Source organism: Bufo gargarizans, chromosome 6, assembly GCF_014858855.1.
Source record: "Bufo gargarizans isolate SCDJY-AF-19 chromosome 6, ASM1485885v1, whole genome shotgun sequence".
NCBI lineage: Eukaryota > Metazoa > Chordata > Amphibia > Anura > Bufonidae > Bufo > Bufo gargarizans.
The window spans coordinates 344,358,586-344,378,749 of NC_058085.1; the positions used below are offsets into that span (position 1 = coordinate 344,358,586).

The following is a 20,164-nucleotide window of genomic DNA, read 5'->3' on the forward strand; positions in this document are numbered from 1 at the left end:
TTCCACAGGTTTCTCAAGCCCCATTTTCTTATAGGAAATTCTTTGACGGAAGTGAACTTTTCTTAAACTCTGTGACTTACCGGGTTCCTTGCAGGAGCACTGAAGCCTCTTCTTCCGGCTGTTCAGGGAGCCCAGTGATGTCACCGACACTGATGGGCGGGCTTCAGCGCTGCCCTAGCCAGTAAAACGGCTAGGGTAGCGCTAAAGCCCGCCCATCAGAGCCGATGACGTCACCGAACACACTGCCCGGCGGAAGCCTCCACCCGGCAGTGTATTATTGTAAACAAAAGAGCCTTTGCCCTGCGCGATTTAGCGCAGCGCAAAAGAGAGCATCGGAGCATGAACCGCTCCGATGCTCAAATCAGGGGGGGCTGCCGGGTTGAAAAAGGAGGTTTGTCGCTCTGAACCCGGACAACTCCTTTAATAAGCGTAGCATTAGCACCAAAATACTTTTTTGTACTTATAATTATAATCCCGTCTTACCTTCTCTACAGGAGAAATCTTCTCAGCTATACCGCCATGCTACAGCAGAGGCTCTGCTCCTTCCTGACAAGCAGAGCAGAAAGTTATTTCTATTGGCTGAGGATCCCTATGCTGAGATCTGACTGTGGAGCGAGTAACGCAGCATGTGTGTCCGCCAGCAGTCAGCTCAGTAGTTGGATATGCACATTGCTATTCTGAACACCAGGTGGCGCCATACTATGCAAAAAAACATCATAACTCTCCAACTGTTCATTTAAAAAAAAAAAGGGAAATATGTTTCATTTTTATGATCTGCACAATGCATATGATATTTAATATTGGGACAAATGCTGTAAGTAAAGCTGGATATGTCCTTTACAGGGTACATACATCATTATTTATTTTACTCACTTATATAGCGCTGACATATTCCACAGCACTTTACATCATGCAGTCCCCAAAGGGGCTCACAACATAAGGTCCCTATCAGTATGTCTTTGGAGTGTGGGAGGAAACCGGAGAACATACAAACTCCATACAGATGTTGTCCTTGGTCAGATTCAAACCCAGGACCCTTGCACTGCGAGACACCAAGTGCTAACCACTGAGCCACCACGCTGCCCATCTCCTTAACATCTTCTGACCTGCTGCTGAAAAGACCTGTTCACATGTGGCAGATTTGTTGCAGAAATTTCTGCCGCTGAAAAATCCATTCTATACGTGTTAATGGGATTGTTTCTGCTGCAAGTGCACGGATGTCCTGTCAGCCCCTTTTCAGGTGTATGGGACGTGCAAAAATGTATAACAAATCTGCAGCGTGTGAATATCCCCTGTGAAAGGGGGTTGTATGAGAAGAGAAAAACATGGCTGCTTTCTTCCAGAAACAGCACCACTCTTGGCTATGGGCTGTGTCTAATACAACTGATGGGGATGTGCAGCAATACTAGGCACAACCCATGTTTTCCTAATATCATGCAACCCCTTACAGTGTGCTAGTTCTTATAAACGAATTAAAGTAGTTTTTTTCCTGGATTCATATATCCTCAGGATACGTTATCAATATCTGATCAGTAGTGGTCCCACCCCTGGCAACCCCAGCGGTTTGAAGAGGCCACAGCGCTCTGGAGAATCCGGCGGCCTCTTTCTAGGCTACTGACATCACGTGCAGCTCAGTCCCACTGAAGTGAATGGGCCTGGGCTGCAATACCAAGCACAGCCACTATACAATGTACGGCGCTGTGCTTGGTACGCTGCGAGAAGGCTGCAGGGCTCAATAGACAGCTGAACGGCTGGGGTGCCAAGAGTCGGACCCCCCACCAATCAGATATTGACGACCTGTCCCGAGGGCTTTAAGAAACAGATGCAACTCCTCCTCATATGGGACTTGCTGGGGCCCCTTATCAGTGAGAGTAGGACCCCCCACCAATCAACATTTGTCACCCTTTGATCATTGCACAGTGAAAGTTTTACAGCTTTACAATATCCTGTACTTTGTGTTCAGATGTCTTACTATTTTCAAGATCTCCGTTTGATGTCAGCTTTGAAGTAGATACATTGCTTCCAGTCTAGATAACCCTCTGCAAGCTTAGGGCTCTTTCACACCTGCGTTCTTGTCTTCCGGCATAGAGTTCCGTCGTCGGGGCTCTATGCCGGAAAAATCCTGATCAGGATTATCCCCAATGCATTCTGAATGGAGAGAAATCCGTTCAGGATGCATCAGGATGCCTTCAGTTCTGGACCGGAACGTTTTTTGGCCGGAGAAAATACTGCAGCATGCTGCGCTTTTTGCTCCGGTCAAAAATCCTGAACACTTGCCGCATCGACGGATCCGAAATAATAGCCCATTGAATAGTATTATTCCGGATCCGTCCTAACATCTTCAGTTGTTACGACGCAACGACGGATCCAGAAGTTGCGTCTGCGCCTGCGCCAGCAAGTAGAAAGGGCTTGGCTGGCGCGAAAAGAGACTGATCCGGAAATCCTGAAGCCAACATCAACGTTTTTTTTCCGGATCCGTCCCTATACCGGATCCATACGACGGATCCGGAAAAAAAACGTTGATGTTGGCTTCAGGATTTCCGGATCAGTATCTTACCAAAAAAGCCGGAAAGACGCATCCGGAAAGAAAAAATTATGCGTTCTTACGCATTTTTCCGGATCTGGCGTGTAATTCCGGCAAATGGAGTACACGGCGGATCCGGACAACGCAAGTGTGAAAGAGCCCTAAACTGTTATATTCACTGCTCTGATACATTGTTGCAAACTAAGGATCAGGTCAGGAAATAGATCAGTGCTGCACTGAAGAGGATGGCCCGTACTGCACACGACCCCATGTTCCTCTCAGCAGTGACAATCTGCACAGGTATTTCAGTCTTCGGATGTAAACAAGAAGGTTTGCGTTCACTAACAGCAAAGTACCAAAAAAATTTTAAAACAATATTCTTTATTATAATTGGTTAACAAACCTTTACCCTGTAGTGTAGATGATGATAAGTGATCAGTTCATCCGACAATACAAAATAATATAGCGAATACGCTGTCCCCTGCAAAAAGATGCACAACTACATATAACAAACAACCAGATATAATATCACTGTAGGGTGAGGAGATCTTTCCCTAAAGATCTCCCTATGATATCCCTCAGCCCAGAGACGACCCCTAATGGTGGGCACTCTCTGTCCTCGTGCCTGGGCTGTAACACCCTAACTGGCCCTCAACAGGTCCTAGCACCCCGACGCGTTTCCCCCAAAACACTGGGTTCCTCAGGGGGTACATGAGTACATTGTTCTAGGTACCTGTCAAGATCTATCAGACTGTGTCCTTTTTGTGGTGTCTCTTTCTTTATTGTGGGGCATATAAGAGCCCGCTCAGTCTGGTAAAAGGGGATTTGTCCGCTCCCAAATACAGGCAGCTCACTTTATTGCTGTACTCATTAAGGAGTTTCGTTTGTATATAGGTTTGATTATCTGTGATCCATGTGTCTACGTATGTATTGGTTACCTACAAGCATCCAGTTTGTTCACCCTTTACACTGACCCCCTGAGGAACCCAGTGTTTTGGGGGAAACGCGTCGGGGTGCTAGGATCCGTTGAGGGCCAGTTAGGGTGTTATAGCCCAGGCACTGAGGACAGAGAGTCCCCACCATTAGGGGTCGTCTCAGGGCTGAGGGATATCATAGGGTGATCTTTAGGGAAAGATCTCCTCACCCTACAGTGATATTATATCTGGCTGTTCGTTATATGTAGTCGTGCATCTTTTTGCAGGGGACAGCATATTCGCTATATTATTTTGTATTGTCGGATGAACTGATCACTTATCATCATCTACACTACAGGGTAAAGGTTTATTAACCAATTATAATAAAGAATATTGTTTTTAAGGGTTTTTGTACTTGGCTGGAATAGGATTTAGTTCCTAATACTCGGCTATCAGTTGATAAGATTTAGGTAAATGCTGTTTTTTTGCATTCACTAACAGCTTGACTCTAGTGTGGCCCCCTGCCCGTCTGTTATTACTGTATATAGCACCACAGGCCTCTAATGTAGCAAAGGCGCCTTTTGGGTATTAGGAACTGGCAGGACTGTATCCTATCCCTGCCCCCTTATAGCTACACCAAATATTTATATTACAGTAGGGCACTTGGCCTGGGTTGCACAATTACCGCATCTGGAAGCTGTAGGAAAATGCTTGTTACAACACAGTTTTGCAGCAATCGCAAACGTTATTTTCCCCCAAAAGAGTAAGTTCTAGGTAAATATGTACATTTCAGTGACCTTTATGCTGCATTTGTTCCCTATGAAAATCAGTAGGTGAAAAACAGCCCAAAAAGGTGAGGAAAATATCCACAGAAGTGTGACCCTAATACAACTATGTGATAAACAGATACAAAGTAGCAACAAGCAGGTACATAATGATACAATCACATACAATCAGATGATACAATCAGACACATAATGATACAATCACATACAATCAGATGATACAATCAGACACATAATGATACAATCACATACAATCAGATGATACAATCAGACGAATAATTATACAATCAGATACAAACACATAATGATGATACAATCACATACATAATGATACAATCACATACATAATGATACAATCACATACAATCAGATGATACAATCAGACACATAATTATACAATCAGATACAAACACATAATGATGATACAAGCATATACACAATACAAGCATATACATAATTATCAGATACAATCAGACACATAATGTCAGCAACTACTGTCTGGGAAGCATTGATCCTTTAGCCCCCCTGTGACTGCTTGCAGACTGGTTAATGAATGAGCTGAGGTCAGGGTGCTTTACCTGGTGGGGGCTGAGGGAGGAGGAAGAGGGCAGAGGGGGGAGGAGGGGGGCTTCCTCAAGCACATGCTGTAAGTCCCCCTGTAGGATGCTGCTGTGCAGGGAGGAGTTCTGCAAAAGTCACTTTTCTCTCCCCTTCTCCACCTCACAGGCTCCCCAGTGGGCTGGCACTCTCCTCTGTAGCTGGAGCAGGCTGGGTGCAGTTCACACTTGTAGAGGGACAGGAGGGCTGAGGAAAGCTGGAAGAATGAGTGTGAAGCTGTGCACCCTCCTGCTCCTTGCCCTCCTGTGGAAGGTGGCAGTGCCCATCAACTTCCGTTACCACCGCTACACTGAGATGATCCAGGCTCTGTACAACGTCCACAATGCCTGCCCCTACATCACCAGGATCTACAGCATTGGCAGGAGCCACCAAGGGAGGCATCTCTATGTCATCGAGTTCAGTGACCACCCTGGCATCCATGAGCTGTGTGAGTATGAGGGCACTGAGACCTCTGCTGAGAGGGGCAATATATTATTATACATGATCCGACTGTTATCTATCTATCTATATCCACTGATCAGTCATTCTATATCTATTTCATATCTGTCTACTGGATCATAAGAATAGGGGGAGCACCTTGTCGTGTAGGGGGGCACCTTGTCATGTAGGGGGGCACCTTGTCGTGTAGGGGGGCTATTACAGATGTGTACTTGTACCATGAGTGTCAAGGCTTTTAGAGTTACAAAAAGGACTCCAACTACATGTTCATAACTTCAGGTGTAATCATCAGGTGGCTACTGACTTTTGGCTATATATTCTATCTATCTATCTATCTATCTATCTATCTTTATCTATCTATCTATCTGTCTATCTATTTATCTATCTATCTATCTATCTATCATTATCTATCTATCTATCTATCATTATCTATCTATCTGTCTAGTATCTATCTATCTATCTATCTATCTATCTATCTATCTATCTTTATCTATCTATCTATCTGTCTATCTATTTATCTATCTATCTAACATCTATCTAATCATATCTATCTATCTATCTATCAATCAATCATCTATCTATCTATCTATCTATCTATCTATCAATCAATCATCTATCTATCTATCAATCATCTATCTATCTATCTATCTATCTATCAATCATCTATCTATCTATCTATCTATCTATCTATCTATCTATCGTCTATCTATCATCTATCTATCTATCTCTTCTATCAGTCCCTCTTATGTCTATTATTACATTATTTATTGGACCAGTCTATAAGCTGTGATACCTGACGCCCTGAATAATAGTTTAGATACGTTTTCGCCATGTAAGCGGTTTAGCAAACGCAGTAGAAGACTGTATAGTCAGCAGATATGTAATATTTATACCTCTTAACTGAGTAATCCGCTCTGTTCCTGCCGTCTATAGACCCTATGGCTACTTTTTCACATTTGCGTTGTTGTTTTCCGGTATTGAGATCCGGCAGAGGATTGCAATTTTGGGAAAAAAATATGTAATTCTGTTTAGTCCTCAAGCATTCTGAATGGAAAGAGATCCGTTCAGTTCCGTCAGAATTCCATTTTGTTTCCGCTTGCAAGCTGCGTTTTTTTTGTCCAGTCATACAAAATGGGGAAAAAACGGATCCGGCACTGAAAACAATGTAAGTCAAAGGTGACGGATCAATTTTTTATGGAGCCTAAAATACTGGATTTATCACCCATTGACTTTCAGTTTAGTGACGGATCCGTTTTTTTCCGTTTTGATTTCACACAACCGCATCCTAACGGAAAAGGATGCATCCTGATGTGGAAAATCAAAACGGATCCGTTTAATTCCAGTATTGAGATCCTCTGCCTGGATCTGAATACCGGAATTAACAACGCAAGTGTGAAAGTGGCCTAATAATGTAGAGTGACAGCAGGAGCCGCCACCTGACATGTCACCTACTACATGGCCGACGGGTCTTCTATTTCTTCATGTTCTCAGCATGGGGACACATGGTGCTGGTGTGTGGCCCCGCTACATCCATGGCTCTGCAGTGGGAAGTGTTTGCATTCCTATGTGGACAATTGCCCTATTTCATTGGTACTATTGTATCTGGGACCGGCCAGAGGTGAGGCTGTTTTATTGTGCCTGTGTCATGTGGATCAGCAGGGGCCGCTGCTCAGTAAAAGGTTTCATAGGAACAACACCTCTGCTTATATCACATGTGCTAAACGCGTTACATTGTATCTATATATTCATTTCTAACATTTTATGAATTCCATAGCTGCCCCTTCCCCTTATGATTCATGCAATGCCCTAATTACACTGCCAGAATAAGCTAGGGCAGGTAGCTGCATCCTGTGGAGCTGTTTGTCTGTTATCCAACCCCTATAATGCCCCCTTTAATGCCTGGGCCCCTCACACAGATTGTACTTCCCCCACTCCCCGCCACCCGCGTCGCTCCTGATGCCCGCACGGCCACCGCTGCATCTCCCTGTCAAAAGCAGCCAGAGACTGGAGGAGGCAGCCAGTAGCAGGCCGCAACGGGGACAAGCCTAGCGAGTGATGTTTGGAGGCTCGTTCCCTTCGCGGACTGCTATTGGCTGATACCCCTGCCCCCAAACACGGTCGGATGTTTTGATCCGCACGACAGGGAGATGCAGCAGCGGCCGTGCAGGCATCGGGAGGGACACGGGTGCCAGGGAGTGGGGTAAGTGTAACCTGTATGAGGGGCCCAGCCATTAAAGGGGGTATGATAGAGGTTGGATAACCCCTTTAAGACACCACGTGTGGGATCAGGGATTTGGTCGTCACTAATGGTGTCCTCCATGCTGAGAACTATAGGCAGATATGTATCCATCATGAAATACCATCAGGGAGGCGTCTGGTTGGCTCCATATTTATTCTGCAGCAGGACAACAGCCCCAAACATACCGTCAATGTCATCAAGAACTATTCACAGCATAAGGAATAGCAGGGAGTCCTGCAGGTGATGATATGGCCCCCAAAGAGCCCTGATCTCAGCATCATCCAGACTGTCTGGGATTACATGAAGAGACAGAAGGATTTGAGCAAGCCTACATCCACGGAAGATCTGTGGTTAGTTCTCCAAGATGTCTGGAGCAACCATGCTGCTGAATGTCTTCAAAGACTAAATGCATGTCTACCTAGAACAGGGATCAGCAACCTTCGGCACTCCAGCTGCTGTGAAACTACTACCCCCAGCATGCAAACATGCTCGGCTGTTCTTCTAACTCCCACAGAAGTGAATGAAGCATTCTGGGAGTTGTAGTTTCTGAACAGCTGGAGTGCCGAAGGTTGCTGATCCCTGACCTAGAAGAACTGATGTTGTTCTGAAGGTAAAGGGCAGGTCACACTAAATACTGATTGGATTCAGATTTCTCTTTTGTTCATTCACTTTGCATTTTGTTAATTGGTAAAAATAAACTATTAACACTTTTATGATTAAAAACATTTGCACAGTACTTTACACAGTAACTCCATCAGCAGAATAGTGAGTGCAGCTCTGGAGTATAATACAGGATGCAACTAAGGATCAGTACAGGATAAGTAATGTAATGTATGTACACAGTGACTGCACCAGCAGAATAGTGAGTGCAGCTCTGGAGTATAATACATGATGTAACTCAGGATCAGTACAGGATAAGTAATGTATGTACACGGTGACTCCCCCAGCAGAATAGTGAGTGCAGCTCTGGAGTATAATACATGATGTAACTCAGGATCAGTACAGGATAAGTAATGTAATGTATGTACACAGTGACTGCACCAGCAGAATAGTGAGTGCAGCTCTGGAGTATAATACAGGATGTAACTCAGGATCAGTACAGGATAAGTAATGTATGTACACAGTGACTGCACCAGCAGAATAGTGAGTGCAGATCTGGAGTATAATACATGATGTAACTCAGGATCAGTACAGGATAAGTAATGTATGTACACAGTGACTGCACCAGCAGAATAGTGAGTGCAGCTCTGGAGTATAATACATGATGTAACTCAGGATCAGTACAGGATAAGTAATGTAATGTATGTACACAGTGACTGCACCAGCAGAATAGTGAGTGCAGCTCTGGAGTATAATACATGATGTAACTCGGGATCAGTACAGGATAAGTAATGTAATGTATGTACACAGTGACTGCACCAGCAGAATAGTGAGTGCAGCTCTGGAGTATAATACAGGATGTAACTCAGGATCAGAACAGGATAAGTAATGTAATGTATGTACACAGTGACTGCACCAGCAGAATAGTGAATGCAACTCTGGAGTATAATACAGGATGTAACTCAGGATCAGTACAGGATAAGTAATGTATGTACACAGTGACTCCACCAGCAGATTTGTGAGTGCAGCTCTGGAGTATAATACATGATGTAACTCAGGATCAGTACAGGATAAGTAATGTAATGTATGTACACAGTGACTGCACCAGCAGAATAGTGAGTGCAGCTCTGGAGTATAATACAGGATGTAACTCAGGATCAGTACAGGATAAGTAATGTAATGTATGTACACAGTGACTGCACCAGCAGAATAGTGAGTGCAGCTCTGGAGTATAATACAGGATGTAACTCAGGATCAGTACAGGATAAGTAATGTATGTACACAGTGACTGTACCAGCAGAATAGTGAGTGCAGCTCTGGAGTACAATACAGGATGTAACTCAGGATCTGTACAGGATAAGCAATGTAATGTATGTACACAGTGACTGCACCAGCAGAATAGTGAGTGCAGCTCTGGAGTATAATACAGGATGTAACTCAGGATCAGTACAGGATAAGTAATGTAATGTATGTACAGTGACTGCACCAGCAGAATAGTGAGTGCAGCTCTGGAGTATAATACAGGATGTAACTCGGGATCAGTACAGGATAAGTAATGTATGTACACAGTGACTGCACCAGCAGAATAGTGAGTGCAGCTCTGGAGTATAATACAGGATGTAACTCAGGATCAGTACAGGATAAGTAATGTATGTACACAGTGACTGTACCAGCAGAATAGTGAGTGCAGCTCTGGAGTATAATACAGGATGTAACTCAGGATCAGTACAGGATAAGTAATGTATGTACACAGTGACTCCACCAGCAGAATTGTGAGTGCAGCTCTGGAGTATAATACAGGATGTAACTCAGGATCAGTACAGGATAAGTAATGTAATGTATGTACACAGTGACTGCACCAGCAGAATAGTGAGTGCAGCTCTGGAGTATAATACAGGATGTAACTCAGGATCAGTACAGGATAAGTAATGTATGTACACAGTGACTGCACTAGCAGAATAGTGAGAGCAGCTCTGGAGTATAATACAGGATGTAACTCAGGATCAGTTCAGGATAAGAACCACAATGTATTCACGTGACCCAGCATTTTATGTATATTATAGCTATGTGCACAAGTCAGGGTTACGCCTGGACTGGTTCATTTTCATGCTTATAAAGCATTTAGTGTGACCTTTGGTTAGATATAACTAATCATGTTAGCTCCATTTGTGAGAGCTACAAATATCTCAACTGAAATATCTTCCATTTCCTTCTTAGTGGAGCCAGGAATTTAAGTATATCGCAAACATGCACGGCAATGAGATCCTGGGGAGGGAGCTGCTCATTCAACTTTCCGAGTTTCTGTGCGAGGAGTATCGAAACGGCAATCAGAGGATCATCAGCCTAATCCAGAACACAAGGATACACATCATGCCTTCCATGAATCCAGATGGGTACGAAGTAGCAGCTGACCAGGTAGGAGATCAAGCTCTGCGCTTCTCATCCATGACAGAAGGTACCTTTGGCTTTTATCCTGTTGGGCATTGTGAAACACGTTGATAAATCTGGTTAGAAAACGCTTCAAAGGAGCAGCGGACGTAACATCTGCACCATGTGTCAGCACACGTCATCAGTCAGAAGCCGAGGTGTCCTCCAGGTGCTGAGCAGGAATGTCAAACAGTATTATTCTTTACCCTCATGTGCCGACCCCTATGGAGAGTGCTTGTGTCTGCAGTTCGGTTCTAGGACACTCATGTCGGGGCGGTTGGTCATAGGGATCGATTTGTTTTTAAAGAGTTGATGGAAATTAGAGAAAACCTGTGCAAGCATTGGAAGACCACACAACTACCAGGTACCTACCGTGTACTCTGTACAGAATTTGGTGGTGTGGTCATGCAAGTTGGGACCCGCACCTATATCGAGAACGGAGCGGGGAGCGCTGTGGCTGGTGGACCCCAGATTTCCCAGGGTCCGTCCACCACCAAGCGCTAGTCCCCGCCATCTCCCATAGAAGTGAATGGGAGCGTGCTGTGCATAGCGGCCCATGCTCCCATTCATTTCTATGGGGCAGACGGCAATAGCTGAGCCAGCGCTCGGCTATTTTCAGCGGCCCCATAGAAATGAATGGAGGGCTGCTGCGCAGTGCGCTCTCCTTCACTTTCAGGGCTCCGTTCTCGATATAGGTGTGCGTGTCCCAGCGGTGGGACCTGCACCTATAAGACAATGCCCCCATTGTCTGAGATGAGAAAACCCCTGTAAGGTCCCATTCACACGTCCGTGTTTTGCGGATCAGTGGATCTGCAAAACACGCTACGGACGTGTGAATGGGGCCTAAAGGGGTTATCCCATGAATAATGTAAAAATAATGCCGAGATCCGGCGCATGCCCAATAGAAAGCTATGGGTGCCGGGCGCATGCGCAGAAGCTGAAAGCGAGTCCGATGCCCATAGCTTTCTATTGGGCATGCACCGGATCTCGGACAGTCGGGGACTGCAGAAGCCGCCCAGCGAAGTGAATATTGATGAGCTGGGCAGCGCTTCAAAAACGGCGGTTGGGCTGATGCTGGCTGGGCGCAAGAGAAGCTGAAACCCCGCCCCTTGGGCAGAAAGAACAGCGATTAGTTCAGGTTATAAAACGTGAGTTTACTGTATTCATAATGTGGACAGGGGGGATACTTATATGTTTTTAATGCACATTAGAAGACCTGGGCATGGATATGTACAGCTAATTATGGTTATTGGGCCTGTCAGTGTCCCTTTAATGTTATGTGGACCATTACAAAGCAAAATGATGCACCTCCCTTCATTTTACAGAAAAGAAAAAATGGTCCCCTTTAACAGGAGCACACGCCCACTTCAGTCTAATGATTGTCACGGACTGTCAGCAATGACATCTTAGAACGTATTGCCTTGTGTTGTGGTTAGTGCAGGGAGTGAGGGGATGAGCATGACACAACTCCAGGGGGAGAATCCCTGTGTCAAGCTCCGCCCCCTGCACTAGACGCCACACAATGTATCTGTTGTTACTTTAAAGGAGTTGCACGGCATTTTTTTTTTTAAATAGGACTGTGTAAAATAAAGAAAAAAGTATTAGTCACTCTTTAAGGCTGGTTTCACATGGGCGTTGCAGGAAAAGATGCGGGTGCATTGCGGGAAAATGCGTTTTAATGCGTTTTGCACGCGCGTGAGAAAAATCGGCATGTTTGGTACCCAGACCCGAACTTTTTCACAGAAGTTCGGGTTTAGGATCGGTGTTGTGTAGATTTTATTATTTTCCCTTATAACATCGTTATAAAGGAAAATAATAGCATTCTGAATACGGAATGCTAAGTAAATTTGGGATAGAGGGGTTAAAAGATAAAGAAAAATAATTAAACTCACCTCATCCTCTTTTTTGCGCTGCCCAGCTTGTCTTCTTTCCTCTTCTTTGAGGACCTGGGAGGAAAAGGACCTTTGGTGACGTCACTGCGCTCATCACATGGTCCATCACATGTTGATGGACCATGTGATGAGCGCAGTGACGTCACCATAGGTCCTTTTCCTCCCAGGTCCTCAAAGAAGAGGAAAGAAGACAAGCTGGGCAGCGCAAACAAGAGGATGAGGTGAGTTTAATTACATTTTCTTATTTTTTAACCCCTCCATCACTGATTTACTATGCATTCTGTATTCAGAATGCTATTATTTTCCCTTATAACCATGTTATAAGGGAAAATAATAAAGATCGGGTCTCCATCCCAATCGTCACCTAGCAACCATGCGTGAAAATTGCACCGCATCCGCACTTGCTTGCGATTTTCACGCAGCCACATTAACTTCTATGGGGCCTGCGTTGCGTGAAAAACGCACAATATAGAGCATGCTGCTATTTTCACGCAACGCACGAGTGATGCGTGAAAATTGCCGCTCATCTGCACAGCCCCATTGAAGTGAATGGGTCCGGATTCAGTGCGGGTGCAATGAGTTCACCTCACGCATTGCGCCCGCACGGAATTCTCGCCAGTGTGAAAGGGGCCTAAATGTCCTTCCGATCTCTGCTAGTCCTGCAGGACTTGAATGGTGGTACATTTAAAGGGTTAGGCTACTTCCACATCTGCGCTTTTCCTTTCCGCTATTGAGATCCGTCATAGGATCGAGGGAACGGAGTGCACCAGAATGCATTCCGTTCCGATTGGTTGCGTCCCCATCGCGGACAGAATAACACTGGAAGCAGCGCTTTTCTGTCCGCGATGTGGTGCAGTGCAAGACGGATCCGTCATGACACACAATGTAAGTCAATGGGGACGAATCTGTTTTCTCTGACACAATAGAAAACGGATCCGTCCCCCATTGACTTTCAGTGGAGTCCACGACGGATCCGTCTTGCCTATTTTAAAGATAATACAACCGGATCCGTTAATAACAGATGTAGACGGTTATATTTTCGTGACAGAAGCGTTTTTGCTGATCCATGGCGGATCCAGCAAAAACGCTGGTGTGAAAGTAGCCTTAGTAATAGTATTGTCTTTATTTTGCACGTTTTCCAGCTCTGGCCCCATTTTCTAAAAATCTTGGACAACCCCTTTCATTTTCCTCCATGTTTCTGGGCGTTTGCCTTATTGTCACTGAGAATATTGTTAAGATAAGTTTCCATTCTGAGAAGGAGAACATCTTAGCGGAGGAAGAAACCATTCCATGTTTATGAATAGCAACAAAATGCCTCAAAATCCGACGTCTCCCTTTCCATATACGGCCTCATCGTGTGCGCAGCATGAGGAACGGATTTGGACTTAATGTGGAGTTTCCATTGGCTGAAGACTTACTAATGTATTTCTCTACTACCAGACGCTTCGCTCTAGTTTTCTAGTTTTCCACGGGATGAAATCATTTACTGGCGAACTGCTAGAAGTGACTCCAGGACAGCGTGAAAAATTACAGTGAAAGTCCTTCAATCTAGCAACTGATAATCCAGAAAGTCCTGTAAACTGAATTTCAACACAGAATTGTGTTATTATGGGAAAAGCAGATAATCTAGAATCTCTGATATTCTTGCACGTTCCTATGATAGATAGATAGATAGATAGATAAAGATTTAGATATATAGATAGATATGAGATAAATAGATAGATATGAGATAGATTTGATTTGATTTGATAAAGAGATATAGATAGATAAATAGATATGAGATAGATAGATAGATAGAAAGAAGATAAAGAGATAGAGAGATAGATAGATAGATAGATATGAGATAAATAGATATATAGATAACAGAGGGGGGACAGATGATAGATAGAAGATAAAGAGAGATAGATAGATAGATAGAAAGAAGATAAAGATAGATATGAGATAGATAGATAGATAGATATGAGATAAATAGATAGAAAGAAAGAAGATAGATATGAGATAGATAGATAGATAATATAAGATAGATAAATAAAAAATAAGATAAAGAGAGAAAGATAGATAGATAGATAGATAGATAGATAGATAGATAGATAGATAGATAGATAACAGAGGGGGGACATATGATAGATAGATAGATAGATAGATAGATAGATAGATAGATAGATAACAGAGGGGGGACATATGATAGATAGATAGAAGATAAAGAGAGATAGATAGATAGATAGATAGATAGATAGATGATAGATAGATAGATGATAGATAGATGATAGATAGATAGATAGATAGATAGATAGATAGATAGATAGATATTAGATAGATAATATAAGATAGATAGATATAATTGTATTAGGTCCTATTGATGCCATATTAGGCCACATTCATACACTTAGAGAGAAGGTGTCACCTATAATTCTTTCTGCCAATTAAAACCAGATAGTGACACATATTCTGTTTCTCCTAATCTAGACATAATTATGGAGGCAGCCATCTTGCCTGAGCTGCTGTTGACAGGCAGCCACCATGGGCCCTAGACACAGTAGACTGGAAGTGACTTTTTTGGGAGTGTTTTCCAGGCATGCTCTGTGATAGGTGGTATCTGTCACTGTAATCCTGCCTGTGATGATGATGATAATAAATTGACTGCTGAAAAGTGATCTCTACAGAACAGGATGTCTCAACATATAGTTGAAGGGGTTGTGTCACATCAGCAAATGACATTTATCATGTAGAGAAAGTTAATACAAGGCACTTACTACTGTATAGTGATTGTTCATATTGCCTCCTTTGCTGGCTGGATTCACTTTTCCATCACATTATACCCTGCTCGTTTCCAGGGGCTATGACCAGCCTGTAAACCAGCAGCGGTGGCCGTGTTTGCACATTATAGGAAAAAGCGCCAGCCTATGTGCACTTCCACAGTCTCGGCCACTTATAGTGTGTAAGCACATCCACCGCTGCTGGATTACAGAATGGTCATAACACCTGTATATGAGCAGTGTATAATGTGATGGAAAAAAGAATCACAATACATTAGTAAGTGCCTTGTATTAACTTTCTCTACATGATAAATGCTACAACCCCTTTAAAGGCTATGCACACCTTTGGAGAATTTTTTCAAATTATTGCATTGTACTCATTTTAAGCTAAAATCATTTTTAAACTGGTCTATATTAAAAATATGGAGCCCTTTTTTCTGTACAGAGCCAAGATGCTCTAGTAGCAGGATCTGAATTTTCTCTCTTTTCCTTCAGGCATCTCAGCTGACAGCTCCTTATCTCTGATATTATAAACACTCACTATAGCTCAGTTCTTATCTTACTGATAAGAATGTGGCTTAAATAAGTGTGTATGACCTCTCAGTAGTTTAGAGATAAGAGTTATTAGATGACCAGGCACAAAGTGAAATTACATTCACACAGCTAGACAGACTAACAGTTAACCCTTTGTGACAGAACGGCTCAATATTTTTAAGAAAGATCAATTGAAAAAATGACTTATAGCCCAAACTGAGTAAAATGCAATCATTAAAAAAAAAATCCTCCGAAGGAGTACATCGCCTTTAAACCTAGTAACCTGCATGAAGACCATCTTTTTAAAATATAGACAGTAGCATAGGAAAATAGAAAAAAAAAATCACCAAAGTTCTAAAATAATTTTTAAGGTAAAAACTTGATTCAAAATAGGTCATTTCCTGATGACATATTCCATTTTTTTTATAATGCTATAAAAACTTCTCAATAAGTTGTAACGCTGTTGCAATTTCTGTTACAATTTAGGTTCTATTCAAAAATACCCCACAACCTGCCTCAGCTCGAGAACAAGGACATGTATAACATAGAGGCAGACCATGTACAGTGGCCCTTGGAGAGATGGGGCCCATCCCTGGTTGGTCTCGTCCCCTTTCTTTATGGGTACAGAGAACCTGTGCAGGACTCCTCCCTCCCCAATAAGAAAGTGCATTGTAAGCAAATAAGGGGACAAAGAATTGGCCCAAGTTTCCTTGGTGACAAGATGTGGAACCATGATGGGGGCCCAGTGAGCTTTGCTATGGGGCCCCTTCTCCTCTGTGCACAGTATGCATTGCCAGATCTAGAGCAAGACATGTGTTTGGGGAAAAAAAATACCATAAGAGCCAAAAAGGCTAAAAAAAAGACCACAAAGGGAAATCCTTCATAATCCGACCCAAATAGGTCATTTTCTATGGGAATGTCTGGTCGTCAGTAAATTAGTGTTGAGGGTCTTGTTCTTTCATGATAGGGGCGTCTTCTCTAACTCTATGTATAGAAGCCTCACTCATCTCCTCTTCACCGCTTCCTGGTCTCTTCCTGTTCTTCTAATATCTTGGTCGCAGTGGAATCAGCAGAGGCTGAGATACCAGATGATGTCGTAGCAGAATGAATGGTCCAAGAATATAAAACCTCCCCCACTAAAAAAATATATATTGCTACCCCATCAATTAAACATCCATCGTCTCTGCAGGGGCCAGACACCAATGGATATCTGACCGGGAGAAATAACTTCAATGACGTTGACCTGAACCGGAACTTCCCTGACCTTAATATGGTCATGTACTACAATGAAAAGAACGGAGGGCCTAGTGACCACTTACCTCTCCCTGACAACTGGAAGGAACAGGTAGGTTTATGTTTTTGCACACTTACGAGGGACGTAACTACAGGGGTGCAGAGGTTACACCTTTAGGGGGCCCAATGACCTCTCTACCACATTAGAAACCAGTATTATACATGGCACTCAGTTTTAGAAAATACGTGTTATTTTTTGCTATAATCAAAAGTTATGACATTTTTATGGTATATTTTCTATATGAATTGCTTGTGGTTTTCTAGATCTCTGCTACAATTATTCAATCATTGTTCACTTTCAGTGGATAAAAGTCTGTGACGTGGGTCTTTTTTCCCCGTAAACAGCCCCGCCCTTATCAGTGGCTGTGTGTGGTATTGAGGCACAAGTAAATGAGGCACAGTGTGGACCCACTGCGTTGCAGCAGATTTGACTTGGGGCTAAACCTGGGATACAAATCCCAGCAAATTCAGCTTACCCTGGGCTAAAAATGGGTGATGTTTATGTAAACCCTGCCCAGAGGTGGGTGTTATGCCAAGGGATGGCACAAATTTAGCAATAAAATTTTTGTTAATTATGTAGCTACCAGAAAGCAGTACAAAATCAGTAGGGAGCAGACATAGTCAAGCGGGCAGAGGCTGAGGCAGGTGGAATTTGGGCAGAACAGTAATCAGGCTGAAGGTCAGGACAAATAGCAGACAGGAAGCAAGGTCAAAGGACACGCTGGATCAGAAGCCAAGAATGCAGTTCAACATGACACCTTACCAGGATGTAAGAACCTAAATAGACAAATGGATGGGTCAACTCAACATTGGTTAATCGAACGGATCTTTTCTCTTCCACTGGCCATTTGAGAACTGGCGGCAGTCTGGGAACCAGCAGTGATTGGTGGCAGACCCTCGGGGACCCCGCGTCAGGAGTAGGATGGGGCACCTGTCCCAGAGAAATTAGCACATAGGGACAGTCCTAAGTAGAACAGGGCATAGTAGGTAAGTGGGATATGAAACTAAGTTGCAGTACCGTACTCTTTCAAAGGAGAAGAGTGGCGCTGTTTTAAGAAATACTTATACAAACCTTAACTATGTCCAAGATGTAAATTGTACCGTTCAGTCCAGGTTGTCCTATCCCTTTATCAGCCCACGTACCAAAAATAAGACTGAATATAAGAAGATGATTGTAATAATATCTGTTACGAGACACGTTCTGCATGTTGTCTGCCGGCTTTATCAGTCCAGAGAGGCTGCCGGCCAAACCAGTCATTATCTGTACAGTGTAATGGAAAAATGAGGGAAGAAACCAAAAATATTTTATCAAACCAAGGAGAGGATTTATCATTCCTCTTATGCCTCTTTTTGGCATAGAAAAGTAGCAAATCTTTACACAGCCATAGCCAAGTCTATGAAAAGGGGCATGGCAAGGGTGGAGGGAGAGCGTTGGAAGGGCGGGCAACCGACCCTGGCTAATTCCTCATCATTTATGCCAGAAACTGCCGTAGATCTCATTCTGGCGCATGGAGAGACGGAGGAGGCAGGTAATTTTTGACGACGCGCAGTCCTTATCAAGGCCAGTGGTCTACAACTTTGGCAATCCAGCTGAGGCGAACTACAAACCCCAGCAGTACAGGCTGGAGACTATCAAGCTAGACTCTAGGGATTCAGCAATTTTGTCCCACAATTTCTCACTTATCCGCAGGATACGACATAAATGTCTGACCACTAGGACCCCCACCTATCACTGGAACGGGGGCCCCTTGTTTCTCCTCACTGCATGACCCCAGTAAAGAGGAGGTTAGATAGTGCGGGGGGTCGAGCTTGTGCCCTTCTGCTGCATCCAAAATCTATGGGACTGACGTTGACTGCAGTTCCATTCAAACACCCCCTTCCTGCGGTCCTGCACTGATTAGAAATGGGGGGGGGACTCGGGACCCCCATTCTAGTGATTGACCCCCAGCAATCAGACATTTATAAACTATCCAGAAATATTGTCTCATATAGAGGAGCCGTGAGCTTGAAATTCCATTGTTCTATTATTTGTTTCCTTGAAGATAAGCGGCATTAACACTTTCGGACAGCCGCTTATCTCCACGGTGGAAATAACTGATCCTTTGATCAGAATGAGCATGTTATTGGGGGAGGGGGGAGTAGAGGAAGATACATAGAGAAACTATTTGTTGTGCCTTGTATCTATAGAGCGCGCAGATTTCCTGCTGTGGTTATTAATGAATGTGCATTTTTTTTTCTTTTTCCGTACAGGTGGAACCGGAGACGCTCGCCACCATCCTCTGGATGGACAGTTACAATTTTGTCCTTTCAGCGAATCTTCACGGAGGAGCAGTTGTCGCGAACTATCCATTCGATAAAACAAAGGACTTTCGGAGCAGAGGTTACCGCCGCATGACGAGCTATACCGCCACCCCTGATGACAAGCTGTTTAAATCGGTAATTAATCCCATGCAATTCACACATGTTCTGTAATCATTGGGATCACATGAGGTGCAGTTCCTATCCCGCCATGTAATAAAAGCAACATGGGCTGCGCTCCTCTATTATTTAGTAATAAATATTATAAGGCTGGACTTTCAGATTCTGCATTTTCAGATGCTTACATATGGACATCATGGAGGAAGCATCCCATACTCGTCACCTATTAGGCAGAACAGAGAGATGTTCTGGCACCCATTAAAGGTCACCGATCAGAAGGATCAATCCCATTAGAGTAGACATGCTGTCTGGTAGGGTTGATACTGCTGATTAAAACGATACCTGTCTTGTGAAAATCGGTTGCTATGTTGTGAAGAAACCATACTTTTAATCTTAAGCAAAATGAGAGCTTCAGTGCACAGAGGGGAGGGGCCTGTCCCCTCCGTGCTCCCCAGCTTTCCAGCGGTGGCCACGCCCCTTGATGCACTGAAGCCATCGTTTGCTTAAAGATTAAAAACCTTTTTTTCTCAGGAACTGGCGCAACCGATTTTCACAAGACAGGTATCATTTTAATCAGCAGGATCAACTCTACCAGGTAACATGCCTGCTTTAATAGAGTTGATAACTCTTTAAATTAAAGTGAACACTGATGATTTCCTGGGGTTTCCAGAAGGTGGACTCCAAGGCAGATTACTTACAGTTGCCAATAAAACGTACCTGTAGTTC

At 43.6% G+C, this 20,164-nt stretch overlaps 1 protein-coding gene across 2 annotated transcripts in view; it reads left to right on the forward strand.

Annotated features, from left to right (window-relative positions):
- Window positions 1–4,861: 4,861 nt before the first annotated feature.
- Window positions 4,862–20,164, forward strand: part of CPN1 (carboxypeptidase N subunit 1) — a 47,941-nt gene continuing 32,638 nt past the window's right edge. Inside the window, exons 1-4 of one of the 2 annotated variants that reach the window (XM_044298899.1) lie at window positions 4,862–5,272; window positions 10,341–10,533; window positions 16,917–17,072; window positions 19,271–19,456. In XM_044298899.1, coding sequence (XP_044154834.1) covers window positions 4,887–5,272; window positions 10,341–10,533; window positions 16,917–17,072; window positions 19,271–19,456 — 921 coding nt within the window. In that variant the 5' untranslated portion in view covers window positions 4,862–4,886. Of the gene's footprint in view, window positions 5,273–10,335; window positions 10,534–16,916; window positions 17,073–19,270; window positions 19,457–20,164 lie in introns of both variants that reach the window. The other variant, XM_044298898.1, reaches the window with a different exon arrangement.